This window comes from Capra hircus, chromosome 24 (genome assembly GCF_001704415.2).
Source record: "Capra hircus breed San Clemente chromosome 24, ASM170441v1, whole genome shotgun sequence".
Taxonomy (NCBI): Eukaryota; Metazoa; Chordata; class Mammalia; order Artiodactyla; family Bovidae; genus Capra; species Capra hircus.
Window position 1 is genome coordinate 858,187 of NC_030831.1, and position 19,127 is coordinate 877,313.

General features: G+C 40.4%; 1 protein-coding gene across 4 annotated transcripts in view; it reads right to left on the reverse strand.

Moving 5' to 3' along the window:
- The window catches only part of ATP9B (ATPase phospholipid transporting 9B (putative)), a 154,051-nt gene that overhangs the window by 103,839 nt on the left and 31,085 nt on the right, over window positions 1–19,127 (reverse strand). For 3 of the 4 annotated variants that reach the window (XM_018039527.1, XM_018039528.1, XM_018039530.1), the window contains exons 4-7: window positions 18,410–18,523; window positions 17,483–17,591; window positions 6,950–7,008; window positions 1,666–1,717 (exon numbers count right to left, since the gene is read on the reverse strand). In XM_018039527.1, coding sequence (XP_017895016.1) covers window positions 1,666–1,717; window positions 6,950–7,008; window positions 17,483–17,591; window positions 18,410–18,523 — 334 coding nt within the window. The remainder of the gene's footprint in view (window positions 1–1,665; window positions 1,718–6,949; window positions 7,009–17,482; window positions 17,592–18,409; window positions 18,524–19,127) is intronic. The other variant, XM_018039529.1, reaches the window with a different exon arrangement.

Here is a 19,127-nt window from a genome sequence, read left to right on the forward strand (position 1 = left end):
GGGAAAGATTGAAGGCAGGAGGAGAAGGGGACGACAGAGGATGAGATGGTTGGATGGCATCACTGACTTGGTGGACATGAATTTGAGTAAGCTCCAGGAGTTGGTGATAGACAGGGAAGCCTGGCGTGCTCCAGTCTGTAGGGTCGCAGAGAGTCAGACACGACTGAGCGATGAACTGAACTGTGAAGTGAAAGTTGCTCAGTTGTGTCTGACTCTTTGTGACCCAATGGACTATACAGTCCATGGGATTCTCCAGCCCAGAATACTGGAGTGGGTAGCCTTTCCCTTCTCCAGGGGATCTTCCCAACCCAGGATCGAACCCAGGTCTCCTGCATTGCAGGCGGATTCTTTACCAGCTGAGTTACAAGGGAAGAACTGAACTGAACTGAACTGAAAGTAAATTTATATCTAGCCCTAGGTGGCTCTAGTGGTAATAAACCTGCTTGCCAATGGAGGAGACTTAAGAGATAGAGGTTGGATCTCTGGGTCGGGAAGATTCCCCTGGAGGAGGGCATGGCAACCCAGTCCAGTATTCTTGCCTGAAGAATTCCATGGAGAGACAAGCCTGGCAGGTTATACTCCATGGGGTCGCACAGAGTCGGACAGGACTGAAGCAACTTAGCACGCATGCCTCTTAGGATGTAAATAATCGTTAACTACAATTGGTGAAAAGAGAAAACATCTTCCTTATGATGACTTAAAATGTCCTTGAAAAAAAATACTGTTTATAAATGGAGAAAAAACTAAACCAACAACTCTAAATTTTTAACTGTGTCCTTTATAGAATTCATGCTACAAACAACACATATACTGAGTTTCCAGAACAAAAATAACATGTTGAGCTTCCTATAAAAATAATATTCATTTATTCAACAAAGTCAGAAACATTAGGCAGAAGGAACTTTGGATATTACCTGACAAACCTCCCATCATTTTAGAGATGATTAAAGTGTATGACCACACGGATAGGTCATATAATTAGAAACTAGTCAAAGCAGACTAGAGTTTAAGCTTCCTGATTTCCAATTAACAGTTTTTCTCTCTGACCATAAGAAGCTTCCTTTTCATTACCACTTTAGCAACTTCTTCTTGTTTAAAGCTCAGGTCATATAAATATCATTTTTACGGTGAAGCTCACTTCAACTTACCCAGACAAACTGTCTGCTCCCTCCCATCACCCCCACGTCTTTTAACATTTATATACAATCAGAGTATTGCTGTTGTCAACATGTATACTTCCATAAATGAATAGATCATGAACTCTTTGAAGAGAGCAACTTGGTTTCACTCCCTTTTGTGTCCTAAGCAACAAGTAGTGCCTGGCACATGGTAAGTGCTAAATGAATGTTTGCTAAATGAGGAATAAAACTGTAAATGTAGAACAGCAATCAAAATTTGAGCAACATCATTAATTATTTAGATATCAAAATGGATTTGCATGAAAATATTCACTTGACAAACAGATTCTGATAGGATTATATTTTTTAAACCAACATATTATACAGTAAAATCATTGTTTTAAACATAGTTAAATGTGATTTAGAAATTAATGAATTAATGAATTCAATACCATTTGAAGAAAAATTCTTATGAGAATAACTTTATCTTTGAATATGAAAACTGCCAAAAACCAATCATCAGCAATGCAAATAAAAATAAAAATACCTGCTTTTTCTGACGTCCTAAGAAATACCATGTCCGATGGAATTCTTTGATTCTGCAGAGTAACATAAAATATTATCTGTATGTAAGTTTATAAATGAACACAATGCCATTTCAAAGGAGAAACAGCTGCTAAAAACAACTAAAATAATATTATAATTCAACTCTATGCTGAGACATTTATAATTTGTATAACAAAAATGAAAATTTAATTCATATTTTAGTTAGATCTCTAAGATTTCTTTCCCCACCAATAAATCATGTAAATGGCATTTAGTGATGATCTGAAACTAGTCCATTTCTGAACAATGTTAAACATTACCATTTCTGTGGCCTCTGCTGTACTTTGACTCATACATACAATATAGTATGTTTACTGCCTTATAAAAAAAATTATGCACTCTCTATCAGACTAAATGACGTGGAAAGGGAGGACAGTTCTTCCAACATCTAACACAAAACAAAGCATATCAGAAATGAACACTTAGTAGATGCTGAATGAATGAATGAATGTACAGCTGAGCAGACTAAACCCTACAAATTTGAGGAGATACTCTTACAGGGCAAAAAAGCAGAAGAACTCAAAGCTCACTATTCATACATTTACTTAATCACTATTACTGATGATAATTGGTATTAATTAGTACTACTACTAATACACAGCATTAGCATTAATTAGTTGGGAAAGCTGTACAAACTAAAGAAAAATATACTAAGAATACTTCATATAATTTCATGAATTATTTATATTTATTGAGACCTAAGTAAATATTTATATACAAACAGTAAAGAAATGAATTACTTGTCAGTCAGCAAGCAACAACAACAAATATAAATTGAGCTGTTACTGGTGAAAAAAGATATGCTGCAGAACAGTGCTTCTTATTTCTAACCTGAAATGATTTCTAACATTTCTTTGGGCCATTATTGAGAGCTAAGGGACCCGTAGGAGAAGGGGGAATGGAAATTAGAAAATGCTGGTAATAAAACCTCAACATATCAAAACATGTGGAGCACAGCCAAAGTTAGAAAACGGTAAGAGGAGCGTATACATGACTAAACTGCAAACAGAAGAAAAGGGGGCTAAAAACACACAGGGAACCGAGTATCTGCTTGAAAGCAGAGAAACAAAAAGCCAATGAATCCAGAAGAACATACAAAGATGCAAGCAAATATAAGAGCAAAATTAATGACACAGAAAATGAAAACATATATTCCAGTAACAAACATCAAGAGAGTACATTAAAAAAAAAAAATGCCCACTGTGGTAATAAGAAAAAACTAGCATTAGAATAAAACAGATGAAAGATGGGCAAGTTCTTTCAATAAAAAACTGGAAAAGATTTTATAAACTATAAAAGATTACTGAAAGAAATTGAATAAAGAAACAGAACACGCCATGCTCTCACATTATGACATGCAGTATTGCAAGTGTCCACAGACTGACCTACACATTCAATACAAACCCAATCGAAACCTTAACATGCTTTTTTGATGGGACCTGATAAGACATTTGAAGAAGGCAATGGCACCCCACTCCAATACTCTTGCCTGGAAAATCCCATGGACGGAGGAGCCTGGTAGGCTGCAGTCCATGGGGTCGCTGAGAGTTGGACACGACTCAGTGACTTCACTTTCACTTTTCACTTTCATGCACTGGAGAAGGAAATGGTAACCGACTCCAGTGTTCTTGCCTGGAGAATCCCAGGGACGGCAGAGCCTGGTGGGCTGCCGTCTATGGGGTCGCAAAGAGTCGGACACGACTGAAGCGACTTAGCAGCAGCAGCAGACAAAACATTCCTAATATTGAGAGGGCAATGCAAATGCCAAGAATGACTAACAACATGGAAAGTTGAATGTATAACATAATAAAGCTAAATATTAAAATAGAATAATTAAGACAAGATGACATTCCACAAAGATAGATGATTTTATAATGTAAAGTAGAGAATGCAGAAGTCAGTCCACACAAACATGTACACCAGATTTATGAGGAAGTTGGCACTGCGGACATCTTTTAAATAAATAGCTTTCTAGAAAAAACTAGATACCTATGGGCGATAAGAAGAGGTAATACCAGGCCTCTACTTCAATAGAAACACAAAAACCTATTCCAAATGAATTATAAATGTCAAAATCAGAACAATAAAACCTAAAAGATAATACAGAAGAATACTTTCATAACTTTTTGGTAGAAAGATCGATTTCTTAAACAAGACTCCTTCCCCCCCAACACCACAAATTAAAAAAAACTTATTATAAATGAAAATATTAATAAGGTAGATTTCATTAAAACTAGAAATTTCTATTCCACAAGCCTACTAGGAAGGAAAAGATATTTGCAAGATAAAACTAATAAAGGACTCCTATCTAGAATATCTGAAGGCCTGCAAACAGATAAGAAAGGATAACTCAGAAGAAAAATTGTAAGAGAATTTCACTGGCTCTTTACCACTGAACCACAAGGGAAGCTTCCAAAAAGGAAATATCCAAAATCATATGAAAAGTGTTCACCTTTGACAGTTTACAGAGATGCACATTAAAACTACAACTTGCTACGTATACAATTTGGAAATGTTAATTTTAAAAGGTTGGCAGTGCTAAGTGATGGCAAACATGAGGGATGGGAACTCTTCCTGCTGACCTCAGTATAATTTGATCCATCACTCTGCAAAACCATTTGGAGTAAGCACTCAGGTGAAACATCCACACGCCCCTGAAGCCAACAAGCCCACTCCTGAGTACATATGCAGCAGCAAAGTCCGCATGCGTGAGCCACAACACATGGTCACGGATGTCTCGCAGCTATCATTCCTAACAAGAAGACTTGGAAACAACCCAAGTATCCACCAGTGGTAGAATACTATGCAACAACAAAATGAATGAACTATAACTGCACACAACAAAATGAAGAATCTCACAGTCAGCACTGGGTCAAAAATAAGCACGCACCCAAACACAGCTCCATCCTACTGAATTTTCCAGGCACCCTTGTTGAAAGTCAATTAACCACAAAATTAAGGCTTTATTTCTGGACTCTCAACGTTTAATTTATGCCAGTTCCATAGTGTCCTGATTACTGTTAACTTTTAAAAAGTTCTGAAATGGAGAAGTGTGAATACTCGAACAATTTTGTTCATATGTTTAAAAACTGTTTAGGCTACTCTGAATCTTTGGTATTTCCATATGAATTTCAGAATCAGCTCATAAATTTCTGCAAAGAAGTCAGCTAGGATGTTGAGAGGACAGCACTGAATCTGTAGATCAGTTTGGGAGTATTCCCCATTTTAACAGTATGAATACTTCTAATCTATGAACATGGGAAGTCCTTCCATTTATCTAGATCCTCTTTACTGTGTTTTGACAATGTTTTGTAGCCTTCAAAGTTTTGGACCTCTTTTGTTACATTTATTCTTAACAATGATCTTATTTGTAAGTATTTTATTTCTTTGATGCTACTGCAAATGAAATTCTGTTCTTAATTTCAATTTTAGACCATTACCCTATATTCCTCTATACTGTTTTATGTTCTATGGGCATCAATAAATATATTAGAAACTCCAAAATAATTATTGGATACTTTTTATTTTTCCCTCCTCAGGACTCTGAGCAATACAGGAGTAGGGACCTGTGTCTTCTTAATATACCACGGTCCCTTTTGCTGGCACCTACACTCTCTCTTTCCCCCTCCAACTGGCAGGTCAGTGGTGAGCTACGCGGTGGAGAGGCCCATATGCCCAGGAACGGGGGTGGCTTCAGGCCAAAAGCTGGTAGAACTGAGGCCTCGAATCCAAAAAGGCAGCAAGTCCTGCCAACCAGCCCCAGAGTAAGACTGGTCTCAGGACCGCCCCAGTGGAGCTTGGAGGTGATGGCCAGGAGGCTGACACCCTGACACTCCTTGACTGCAGCCCTGGGACAGACCCGCAGCCAGGAGGTGCAGCTAGGCTGTGCCCAGATTCCTGACCATACAAACTGTGAGGGAATAAATGTTGATTTTTTAAAAACAATTACATCAAAATGTATATGACTAACATATGGCTCAGCCATCTCTCTTGTCAGCAGTTAGCCCACAGAATCCTGCAAGAATATATGTACCAGGATGTTCACTACAGCGCTCTTCAATAGCAGAAAAGAAAACCATCCAAAATCTAACAATGGATCAAAAGTTAGTAATTTATAGTACTCATATAACTGAACACTACATAAATATGTTGCAAATCGATGTTTAATTTTCTCCCATTCTATAAAATTAGACAAACACAGCCCACAACATTATTTGTGTACACATTACTGCAACCAGATGAAGACCACTTCAGTCTTGAGGAAGAGCCCTCTCACTAAACACCCCTGTGGGCGACGCAGGCTAGGGGTGCCCTGGTGGGTTCCCAGGTGGACGTCAGCTGGTACCAAGGGCTCACACTCCTCTGTAATAGGCCTTATGAAAACCTGCCATATTTTTTAAAAAGTTGTTCAAGAGCCTTAAAAATAAAGACCGAGCCCTCATCAACTGTTACTCAGCAAGACTGTGCAGGCAGAGGCGCTCCTCCACACAGGCAAACAGCCCAGGCAGCTGGACTCCAGTAGGGCGGCTTGTCCACAGCTGCCTCTGACCGCTGAGGCTCCCTGCAACACGGACCGAAACTTTTCCTTTCTAATCCTCTGTATTTCCATTTCCCTTTTTTTAAGCCATAGAATATCCAATAATTATGTATAATACATCTGTCTGTAAAAGGAAGCTCTAGAAGCTGAAACTGCATGTGCTAAGTTGCTTCAGTTGTGTCTGACTCTTTGTGGCCCTATGGACCAGAGCCCACCAGGCTCCTCTGTCCATGGGATTTTCCAGGCAAGAAACTGGAGTGGGTTGCCATGCCCTTCTCCTGGGGATCTTCCTGACCCAGGGATCAAAGCCGCACCTCTCATGTCTCCTGCACTGGCAGACAGGTTCTTCACCACTAGTGCCGCCTGGGAAGCCCCAGAAACTGAAACATATTTCATGATAAATAGGTTCTAACTAATATAATTCTTTTGTCAAAGATATAATTCTGACAATGAAACAATAAACAGTTAACACATCTTACTTCAGACAAAATATGACTACACACTAAAATGTATGTTAGCAAAAGAAAAAACTATACAAAAGTCTAGATTTTTTCCTTCAGAATATCAATCTTACACAATAATGTTAAGATTTAAAATAACTGTCTCAAATAATTTCCTTCAGATGCAATCAGTCTAAATGTTAATAACTGGTATACACATGTCTAAAATATATTAAAAATGCATCAACCTTTTCCACTATGATGAGGTCTCCAACTTGTATGTCTGAACTCTTAACTTGCACTTTACCTTAAAAAAAAGAAGAAGTATAATCAACTCAATGAAATAATAGCACATCAGAGTTAAACTTTCAGTTGATAAATAATACTTGAGAAATAACTTTGGGAGGAAAAAATCACATTCTAGATATTTATTTATACTTATACCTTCAAAATAAATTTATTTCAGATGGACAGTCACTAAAAATTAATTTCTCTCAGCCAACTCCCAAATACAGTTAACTACCCCCCAATAAGAGATGTGTTGGAACATGGACAAGGACTCCATTTGGAAAGCTTTTCCCGTATCTGCCATTATTTCAGGTCGGAGTCAAGTTACAGATGATCGAAGTATCACTAAACAAACTAATTTGATCACAAAGCTGAATAACATGGAGATGTAAAATCCTTACATTAATACTGTGAATGGCATTGACTGGCACACAACTGACAGGAAAACAAAGAAAGGAAAATGTACGTAAGATCACCCTCCACTAGTAGCTCCAAAGACACAGGTCAGGACTGAAAACTAAGGTTTAGAGCTTTACACAAAGAATGGTGTGAACACTTGTAAACTCTTCTCTCTATAGTATCCAGTGCAGCGTGACCATTTACAAAATCTAACACACAGAGTCTACGTCACGTCAGCACCACAGAGAGGAGACGAGAAGCTGATGTGGACAAGGTGAGACGCCGCTGGACAGCTAACGAGCCCTGGTCCAGGCCCTGCTCCCTGCGATTCCCTCTCCCCTCCGTGTCTCTCCCTCCCTCTGTCCATCTTCCCTTTTAGGACCAGCAACAGCCATGTAGATCTATTTTTATATTTTTGTCAAAACTGCTGTTTTCATATGAGAAAAGATTCACTTCTTTTACAGTCAGTTTATTCTGAAAGCTAAAAGAACAAGAGGTAAGTTCTTATTACATTTGTTCATATTATAAAAACTAACGTTACCAGTCATTACTTGACTTATAGACTAAATTCAGCTCATTATAAAGCTGTATTTCCTAAATATCTCTGAATGCAGCTGAGTTTCAACCACATCAGTTCCTAATTATTTGTTTTGAGGATATCAAAAAGCTTTGTAAATATTATATTTCTGCTGTTACATTTTTTCACATTCCTCAATTATACAATAAATACATAAGGGCTGAGTTACTTTCCTAGAGGGAGGTGAAGCTACTTTTTATTGATATTATAAAATAACAATGTACTTCAGAATTACATGTGAAGCAATCTTAAGATATCTTCATAAGAGGTAAGCATCTGTTTATTAATAGCCAAAAAACTTTCGTTTTTTTTCAGTTGGTTACTTCAAGCTTCATGTTTGTACTCCCACTGTTGTGTTTTTTATAGCTAAGCATCAGGCAGTAAAGACATACCACTGAGCTCATTCTTCCTGTATACTGTTGTTGTTCAATTGCCAAGTCCTGTCTACCTCTTTGTGACACCATGGACTACAGCACGCCAGGCTTCCCTGTCCTTTAACTCAACACAATTCCCATCTTATCATTTAATTTTATGCTGTGCTACTATCCAATCCACTTTCCCTTCCTTCTGCTTTTTTACATGATAATAGAACTAGATGAAAAATAAAGCATTGCGCTCATTCTCACCCCAAGCCCTCTGTTATTTGACAGTCACTTAGAAGAGGACCCAATCTGCAGCGCGTGTGCTACTTCTCCACAGCTGACCTCACAGTCGCCTTCTGCTTTCCCCCGCCTCGGCTCCCTCTGCTCCTGCTCTAGTCTGGCACTTTATCCTACGACTATGTGATGCCCATGCTGGTTCTCACAGGTTCTCTGCATTCGCTGTTCCTTTTGGCTGAAACCCATCCCTCCGCAGATCTCCTGACTTACACAGTAACACTACCCCATGAAGCCTCTAGAGCAGGTATAAGCAGCAGCAGGATTTTATACAGACTGCTACACATGTGCTTAAAATGCTACATCGCTATAAATCTTCAAACACCTGACAGTCTACCAAATTTCCGATCCTGTGCACTTCAAGGACATTTAGTTTGTTCTTCACAAATGCATATCCAAACTTAACCCATTTTAAAAGAAGACAAGGACTGTATAACCATTCTACCCATCATCAGTTGAAATGGGTCAAATGTCAGAATGGGTTAAAGAGAACAGAACCATAAAAGCCACATCTAACCAGATACAGACATCAACAAATAACAATGAAAAGGTATTCACTGCTTATTTCCCAACAAAACACATGCAACGCGGTAAGAGTGAGAGATAATGATGTAACTTTCTAAAAAGCACTTGCTCACAGATAAGGAGCCCCTGGAAGGCCACACAGCTGAGACGAAGAGCACCGCAGCTGAGCACACGACCACCCGCAGCACCAGCAGGCTGGCTGGCTGGTCCTCATTACTGGGGGGAATGGTACTCTCCCCCACCTTTCTTCACATCTTAAGTAGGAGCCTAATTTAGCACAGATTATGAAGTGGGTAGCCGTCTCTGGGGTCACACAGAGTCGGATACGACTGAAGTGACTTAGAAGCAGCAGCTGGGATTAAAAGTGGGTAGCTGGGAAACAGTATATTAATTATGTTATGTTATATTATGTTATAAGGTTGGCCCAAAAGTTTATTCCATTTTTCATAAGATCTTATGGAAAAAAATCAAGTGAACTTTTTGGCCAACCCAATATATTAAGAGAGACTTATAATTCAGAAGAAAACCCAAAATATTGTTGGGAAGAAATTTTAAAACACCTAAATAAAGGAATAGGTATATTTCATTCATGGATCAGAACACTTTAATACTATTAAAGGGCCAATTTGCCCCAAAATTTTACCTACAGATTCAATGCAATTAAAATCCTAGCAGGCTACTTTTTAATAGAAATTGACAAAGCAATTCTAAAAGTCACATGGAAATTCAAAGGATGCAGTTCAGCCAAAACAACTCTGAGAATGCAAACACAAAGCCGGAGGGCAGACACTGCTGTGCTCCAGAATTATTAATACTATGAAACAACAGTAATCCAGAGCACTGTTTTAGCATAAAGAGAAACAAACAGATCAACAGTGAAGAGAGAGTCCAGAAATAAACACATACATGGAAGACAACTGCTTATTGACTAAACTATAAGGCCATGAGGTGGGAAAGAGGTCACTTTCTTGAAAAATGGTGCCAGGAACACCACCACCCACACCTGGTACTGATACAAAAATTTACTCGAAATAGATATGTGATATACACAGCAAACTCTAAAACCAAAACCTTATAAAAGAAGAAACACTGGGGAAACGGAACAGAAAGGCTTTGAGAAAGTTCCTCAGGAACCTCACAGTGTTTCGTGTTTCTCAGAGAACACAAGAGAAAAATGAGACATGACAACACCTGGTGGAGGGTAGGAAGGAGAGGGGATGGGAGAGGCCTCCTGATGCTAGAGTGTACTGCGATGAAACACCCTTTACAACTGGTATGGATGTGGCCCAGAGATTTGGATGAATCAGTGGAACAGCACAGAAACTAGAGAAAAGGGCCATAACAAATCGAATACATTTCTCAAAGATCTGAGGAAAATTAAGAACTCGTTTTAAAGTAACTTACTGACCATTTGAGGGGAAAAAACGGTAGATCCCTTCTCCACATAATACCTTACACATAAAACTGCAAGTGGAATAAAATTCCAAGTCCAAAAAAATAAAAACACAGAAACACTGTAAGGAAATTAAGATGGCTGCTTACAGCACACTGGGATTGAACAGATTTTCTAAGATTAAAGTAAAAACCACAAAGATCAGAAGAGCTGCCTACAAAAAACTAAAAAGGTATCTACGCGTTTAAAAAATGAAAAAAAATTAATCAAACAACATAAAACTATTTGCCACATCTGATGCGGTGGAAAAGAGTCCTCCTGCCAGTACAGGAGATACAAGAGACCCAGGTCCAATCTCGGGGTAGGGGGACCCCCTGGAGGAGATGGCAACCCACCCCAGCATTCTTCCCTGGCGAATCCCATAGACAGAGGAGCCTGGCAGGCTATGGGCCAGAGGGTCGCAAAGAGTCAGACATAACTGAGAGTGTACACACAGAAATTTTAATAAGGTAAAGATGAACACGGGAACAAAGGAAGAATAGGCTTTTATAAAAGAGAAGAAACAGTTAAGTTAAAAGAGAAATAGCAAGCAAAAACAGTGAGAGTATCTCTCACCAAACTGGAAATTTAAAAAACCAGGGACCTGGGAGTCCAGTCACTAAAGAAAGCTGCAGAGCAAGCCAGACTCCAGAGGGAGCGGAGGATGCTCCCCGCATCTACACATAAACGCTGATCTGCGTGAGAAGGCACTCTGTAGGCGCCAGTATTCTTTAAAGTTATGTCCCATAGTTTCCAGGCCCTAATCTCCAAACAAAGTAATAAAAACTGCTAAATGTTTAACATCATGAAGAAATGAATTCATACAGGTCCTCTCAGGGTGACCTAAGGAAAAATACCAGTTATGCAGGAGACGAGTACACACACCCACTCCTGCCCGTGTACCCAGTCCTGAAGATACACGTCTACCGTGACATAGCCACAGAGAACCAAACACAGAAGGTGATAAATCTGAAGTGCTTCTTGGTACCTGACACACAGTAACTGACTGATAAATATCAGTGCAGAGTCGAAATGAAATGATGCATGCTGAATATTCTGGAATGAATACTGGAATAATTATTTTCAAATGCAGAACACAGACAAGAAAAATGACGTAGTGAGAGTGACATAACGCACAGACAGTATGTAAAAGGCACAAAAGAGGGATTTTAAAATCTCTTGATTTTCAAGAAAAATTATTACTGATAAATGGAGACAATTTCACTAGAAGATGAGAAAATTTCATTGAGACATTTCATAAAAATCTTTTTAGCATAAAAAATGTAAGAATGTTAACAAGTCTGGGACAACACAGTATTGATACTGAGTCAAAGATGCCCAAAAATGTAGGCATAAAGAACATCTCTTTCTGAACTCTGCATGGGTAAGGTTCCTTTTTGGCAAGGAACCTGAATCACAAGAAACAAGTAAATATGCAAATTGTCTCGCTCATATTCACACACACAAACACAAGTAATTTACACAAGCCTCCAGTCATAATTTCTCTCTCTCTTAGGTTTGAAACATGTTAAACAACAAAATGCCAGAATGAATAAAAGAAATAACTAAGATATCCTGGGAAAAAAGCTGTACGAAGGACCCAGCAGCAGCACAGAATTAATTCAAGTTCATTTCTAAACATCAAATTCCACGCTAGCTTTAGGTTTTAAATCTGGGAAATGGCTGACATGACTTAGCCCTGCTGAGTTCTGGTGGCTGCTGAGAACACAGACAAATAAACGAAGACTTCTGGGTTGATCTCATCTGCTAGAAAACAGACTGCGTGCGTTCTGTGAAAAATGTATTAGTTCATGACCGATCCATGTTTGAACTTCATGAGCTTATTGTGGTAGCTGACACACAGTGGGTACTTAGTAACAAATGTGGAAATTAATTGTGAACTAGCCAACTGGATGAAGACGAGCAAGGTATACAATCTACAAACCACTCCTTAGCAACAGGAAAAAAACAGCATTGATTCCAAGAATCCAAAAGCAGAATGGCCACACAATTCAAACTTCTTCATCAGGAATTTTTGCAAAAGCTGCCAAGAAGCAGGAAAGTCTACATTACTCTCTTCTGTGACTCTCCTCTGTTGCTACTCCCTAGGAGATAAAGCATAACACAAGCAGTCACAAACAGGGAGACAGGAAGGAAGGTGGAAGCAACAGGTATGGAAAATTCCCACCCAAGAAAAGCAGTTTATGAGGCAATGAAATAAAGAGCAAACTAAAAATCATTCAGTATTCACTGAGATCACATGCCACAGTCAAAATACTCTCTGCTTCCAAACACAGCACCTTCAAGATGTTAGCAAGTGGAAGTGGTTTTCCTTTTCAAAAGAAAAAATACAACACACTAAGTTTTCTCAGTGTATTTCTACAAGAATGTGCTTGAGAACCCCAAATAAGAACAATGCAAATGCTGTAAAATGCTACAACAGACTACAGTGAATCACAGAGGCAAGAGCCATCAATGCCATTTGAAGAACAGGTAACTGTGAAACATTAGAAGTTACGTAGGCAGCAAATATTCTTGATAAGAAAATATATTTTAAACTATACTCAGCAATAAGCATAAACTCCATTTTTTTACATTCTAAATTTTACTCACCAATCATCTTTAGCAGAATAACCAATCACAAAGCAACATGCCACAGATGAAACAACACTGGACTTGAGGTCAACAGGTCCAGGTTCAAACAAACTCCACCCAGAAGGATGGCCACTCAGGGCAGACCATTCTGCACAAGCCCCAGGCTGCTCACTGTCACTGAGACAACGCCAGCCGCCTGAGGGGTGTCGTGTGAGTGAGTACAGGGGATTTTCTCTGACACACTCGGGCGTCAAGCAGCACCAGCTGTCGTGACTGTCACCCACGTGTGAAATGTCCACTGCTCAGGTCACAGGCAACAATGACCAATTTTCTAAAAAGGTAAATTTTCATTTGTATTTGAAATGAAACTAGTAAAACTGTTTAGAGTATTCTGAGTTCAAGTAATACAGAACTGTAAAATACACATACTTCCCGGGTGGCTGAGTTGGTAAAGAGCCTGCCTGAAATGAGGGAGACCCGGATTCGATCCCTGGGTCGGGAAGATGCCCTGGAGAAGGGAATGGCAACCCCCTCCAGTGTTCTTGCCTGGAAAATCCCATGGGCGGAGGAGCCTGACGGCCTATAGTCCATGGGGTCGCAAAGAGTCGGACATGACTAAGTGACTAAACCACACAAAAGATATATACCAGTCTGTCTTCCTCAACAGTTTATACTCAGTGAAAATGACATAAAAGCAGCCACTTCAGGGTAAATAACTCAGTGGCATTTAGTACATTCAAAGTATTCTACAACCAACTCTACCAAGTTCCACAAGGCGCTCGCCACCGCCAGAGAAGCCCTTGCCCACTGAGGACTGCACCCCATCCCTGCTTCCCTGGCCACGGCAGCCACACCTGCACTCTATTAACTTACCTGTTCTGTGAGTTTCAAGAGGGACATCGCACAATACACGACCTCCGGTACCTGACTCTCTCACACAGCACAGCATTTTCAGGGTTCATTCATGTTCTGTCATGTATCAGTATTTCATTAACTTTTATAGCTGAATAATATCCCAGGCTATGAACAGACCATCAATCCCTCGCCCTTCATCCACTGACGGACACCCGACGTCCCCGCCTTCTGCCAACCCTACGTAGTGCCGTGACAAGCGGGGGTGTGTGTGCTTCTGCTTGAGCTCCTATCCTTAATTTTAAACTTATCTGGGCAGGTCTCCATTTCGCCTTCACTTCTGAGTGACAGCTTTACTAGATACAGAATTTCTGTTGACAGTTTCCCTTCTCCAACTCCTTCTGCCCTCCAGTCTCTGATGAGAAGCCTGCAGCGTGCTCATCACCGCCGAGGACCCTGTCTGGAGGAGCCGCCTCTCGAGCTGCTCGTGGCCCCGGGGTTTAGACCATGTGATGATGCTATGTCTCGGTGTGGGTCTCCATTCTGACCCTCCTGGGCGTTAGGGAACTTCCTCAGTGTGTAGATTTGTATATTTTGTCAAAACGGGGGGTCAGTGGCCATATCCCTTCACATCTCCCCTCCCCTCAGCACACACTCCTCTGGGCACCTCAGCACCACTGACGCTGCCCCACGGGCCTCCCAGAACCTGCTCACTGCTCTTGCTTTCCCCCCCTCTCCTCAGGCTGAACCAATTTCAGTGACCGGAGGCTCAGGCTCACTGAGCTGTCTTCTGCCAGCTCAAGTCTGCTACTGAAAAGTCTCTGGTGAGTTTCTCTTTCATTTACTGTATTTTTCAGTACCAGAATTTCTTGCCTTTTTTTTAATACTGACATACCTTTACAGATATGCTCTATCTGCCAACACACTGTTCTAGTATCTTTCAGCATCTGTCCACTATCTCCCTTAGCTTCAGAACATAACTGAGGCGGGTGAGGTTTATGTTTGTCTAGGAAGTCCAATGTCTGGGCTTCCTCAGAGACAGTTTCTGTTCATGTCTTCTGTGGAATGCATTCTCTGTAATTTTTGTGGAGACCCAGGCATTCTGAGCACTGTCATCTGATAACTCAGGAGGTGAAATGTTTCCCCCTTTGGGTTTGCTCTGCTCCTTAGTATATGCTGTAGCCATGTATATGTCTGGTGACTTCTCTAAACTATTTTTATAAAGCATGTATTCTTTGTCACATGCGGTCTCTCAAGTCTTTTTTACTTTAGCTTATATTCAACCAGTGTTTGAAAGAGATCTCCTTGCATGTGAGGAAAAAGGAGGCGGTGGAGGGAGGAAGCGAAGGGAGCAAGGACAAAGACAGGAGCAGGCACAGCTGCTCACAGCCTCCGCAGACCACGGTTCTGTGCGGGAGCCCTGGTCGCAGCTCCGCCTCAGCCTTCGCTTCTGCCTGCCCTGAGCCTGCATCCAGCCTTGAGCATGGCTTTCAAACTGCTCCTCCCCCCGCCACACACCCCCAGGCCAACAGGAGCACTTCAGATTCCCCCCCCGCCGCCCCCGATTCTTCCTGCCTGGCTGTGACAGCTAGTGTGTGAGCCCGGCTGTGGTATCTCTGCCCAGCTGCTGCGGCTGGGACCCAGCCTAGACTATAAGAGACGCCTGCAGCTTTCCTGCCCAGAGTTGCAGGTTAGGTGAGAGACCGCCAAGCCAGCTGGGTCAGTCCTTCAGGTGGCCCCCACACAGCTTAGACAGACAAAACGATTCACCACAATAAGCTCTGCTCCGCACTTTTCAGAGTCAGCGTCCAGAGTCCCAAATTAGGATCTGGCTACTGCCATCTTCAAGGAGGGTGCCATGACGGGGACAGGTTGGAGCAAGGCCAGGTCAAAACACCAAGGAGCTTTCCTACTATTTTCAAGTGGCCTTTTCCTGGATTCAATAATCCCCTAGATGCTGTAAGGCTCTGACGTTTTTCAGAGTCCTGACAAGTTAGCTCTGCCAGGTCCTGATTGATCTGTGGAGCTGCCTACTCTTCATTTTGCTGACGTCACTGCACTGTTCATTTGTGAATGATACAATCAGTGCACAGAAACAAATCTCTGCTCAGCCCAAATTTCACAATATAAAATAACAGAAAACACAAGCCAAGATCTACACTGTATTCTAAAACAGACAAACCAAAGTTATCCCTAATTTACCTGGCCATTCTGGGGAGTCTTTTCCCCAGAACTAAAGTTTACCTTCTTTTTTATACAACACACCTTTCCTCTACCATGCCACTATTTAAAGCATCAAAGCTTTTTAATAATTAAATTTTCAATTCAATTGAGAAAGCATAATATTTTCAACAAATGATACTGGGACAACTTGGTATTCACATGCAAAAGAATGTGAAGTGATACCACATACAAAATGAAAATGGGTCATACACCTGAATGTAATAGTTCAAACTATAAAACTCCTAAAAGAAAATACGGAAGTAAATCTTTGCAACTTTGGGTTGACAAACTATTTTTTAGATACAATCCCAAAATATAAGCAACAAAAGAAAAAAAAAAAGATGAACTTGGGACTTAATGAAAATAAAAACTTTTGTGCATCAGGGAACACCGTCAAGAAAGAAAAAACACAACCCACAGAACAAGACAACATAGTTCCAAATCATATATATCCAACAAGGGACTAAAACCCACTCCACTCTGAACTTCGCTTCCAGACAGGCTCCGGGGTGCTATGAGTCTTCATGGAGTTTCTCTCTGGCACCTTTTCCTGTCCTCATCCTTATCATAATAGCTTCACACATTCCCTCCCTATCACACTGCCTTTTTTCTACAGTGGACTGAAAACCAAATAAACAACTCTTAACACATAAACCAGACAAGGGCGCAGGCCCAGAGTGAAGGGTGTGGGGGAGCCAGCGCACACCGGCTTCCATTTTGGATCTCGGCATCTGTTTCGGTGCTAGAGGCCCTATTCCCCAGGTATAATTTCAGGCCCTGGCACCAGACGTCTGGTCCTGATGACTGTGTTTAAAACAGACTGCAAAGACAGACTTTAAATGAGACGATGCTATGCTTTACAATGTGTACACATAAGTCGGGTTTCATGTGTGTCTAGTACACACAAACATTCTATACAAACTGTAACACAGCATACATGTAACTATATATAAACATATATAATACACACCTGTATATGTACCTGTACATGCATGTGTTTAACGGTGTGTGTATACATTTATATTCATACATACATACATTCAAGCATCGAGAGAATAAAAATCTATCCTGAAATCATATGCATTCATATTATTATAGGAAAATTAGTTGGGTAACATGTAATTGCATAATACTATTTTTAGTAACAAAACTAAGACGTTTTCTTGCATTTATGCTCAGTCTAGAATGATGATCACATGAACCAATGGTAAACTGGATTAAGTGTCTTGCTCACCTCTTACTGTAAGCTTGCTGTACAGTTGTGAGTTCACTTCCTTGTCTCGCTGGAAACGCCGAAATTCATCAACTGCTTCTCTCATGATAGTAACAGCCAAGACAAACCCCTTTAAACAAAATAAAGTATTTGAGAAAACTGGACTTTAGCCAAAAAGGGAAGATTCTTTTACTATTCAGTTTCACATTTTTCCTTCAATTTATACTAGATGTGAAGCATACAATAAATGAAAACAAAAAATGACAGAAAGTAACAAGCACTACAAAAGGAACACAGTAATGCACAGTGTGAGATTTACAATTCTCACTGTGCCCAAAGGAAGTTTTAAAACTCACATCTAAAATAGGTACTTAACATGAGAAAACCACCTCCAGTGAGGAGAAGAGAGAGAAAACAGAGGCAGAAGTCACCTGTGTTTCCTCTGCACGGCCGTGTGGCTGGTTAGGACTGCGGGGTCAGCCTGAGGGCTCCCCACTGAGTGACCCATGCACACACAGACAGCGGCCCCATCCCACTCGGGAGGAAACCCGGCAGCCCACCACCCCGTGGGCGCCTCCCACCACAGCTGCACGTGCATATGCTCCAGCAGCATCGTGCAACTGCTGTGCCCTCTGCCAACACCTACTCTGCACGCGGCGCCTGCTTTCTCCCAGCACAGGAGGGAGCTGGGCTGGGACATGGAGCTGCCGCCCTGGGGCCCGAGAGAACCCCCAGCCCCACCAGCCAAAGTGCTTTGTAATGTTTCCAGCCGACCTAGCTGGAGGGCTGCAGAGGACCCTAGAAACCCTTGAACAAAGTGCAGTGACACACAGCAACAATGCCACATTTCAAAAATCTGATCAATTTATCTTTTAACCACCCGAATTCTTAAAACTGTATTTTAAATACTTAATAATTTAACTTAATTTCAAAAGCTTTTCTTTTTACCAGAGGAGCCCAGTAGGTGTAGAGATACCCTATTTTCAGTGCTGGTACAAACTGTGAGCAGGATACTATCAGAAAATAGAGATTCAAGAAAAACTTGAATTGTTCATATAAAACCTAAAAAGAAAAAGAAAAAAAAATCAATATAATCTCTTCAAGAAAAATGTTTCAGACCTTAAAATCAGCATAATATCTAACTATTTCCACCAACAGTGAGAATATACTGAGTCACAATAAACTTAATTTTGACAATGGCTTTCTAGTAACTAAATCACAAAAAAGAGCTAAGATTACCTCAAATTATATTTAAAATAAACTGAAAAAAAGACAGATTTCAACTATGTTAAACCTTTTCGTTTTCTGTTTCCTTGTATGCAGTCTTCCACATTCATCGTCCATAAATCTCTACATGCATATCACCCAAGACACATAGGAAAACCTTCCCAATGTTAGTAAGTCATAAATTCAGAAAATCTTTTAGGAAAGTGGAGCAACCTTATATTTATGAAGTGGTAAACACTCAAACATGACAGCCACATTTTTTGAATGTGAACATTAGGTACCTTCACAAAGATCCAGTGAATAAGCAAATCATTTATAGGGATAAGTAAATCATTCACAGACGTAAAAAAACACTAATCTCTTGCATTTACTTCCCTCAAAGTATAAGAAATGAAAACATATAAAAATACGTAAATTATAGACCAATTTTTATGAAGAA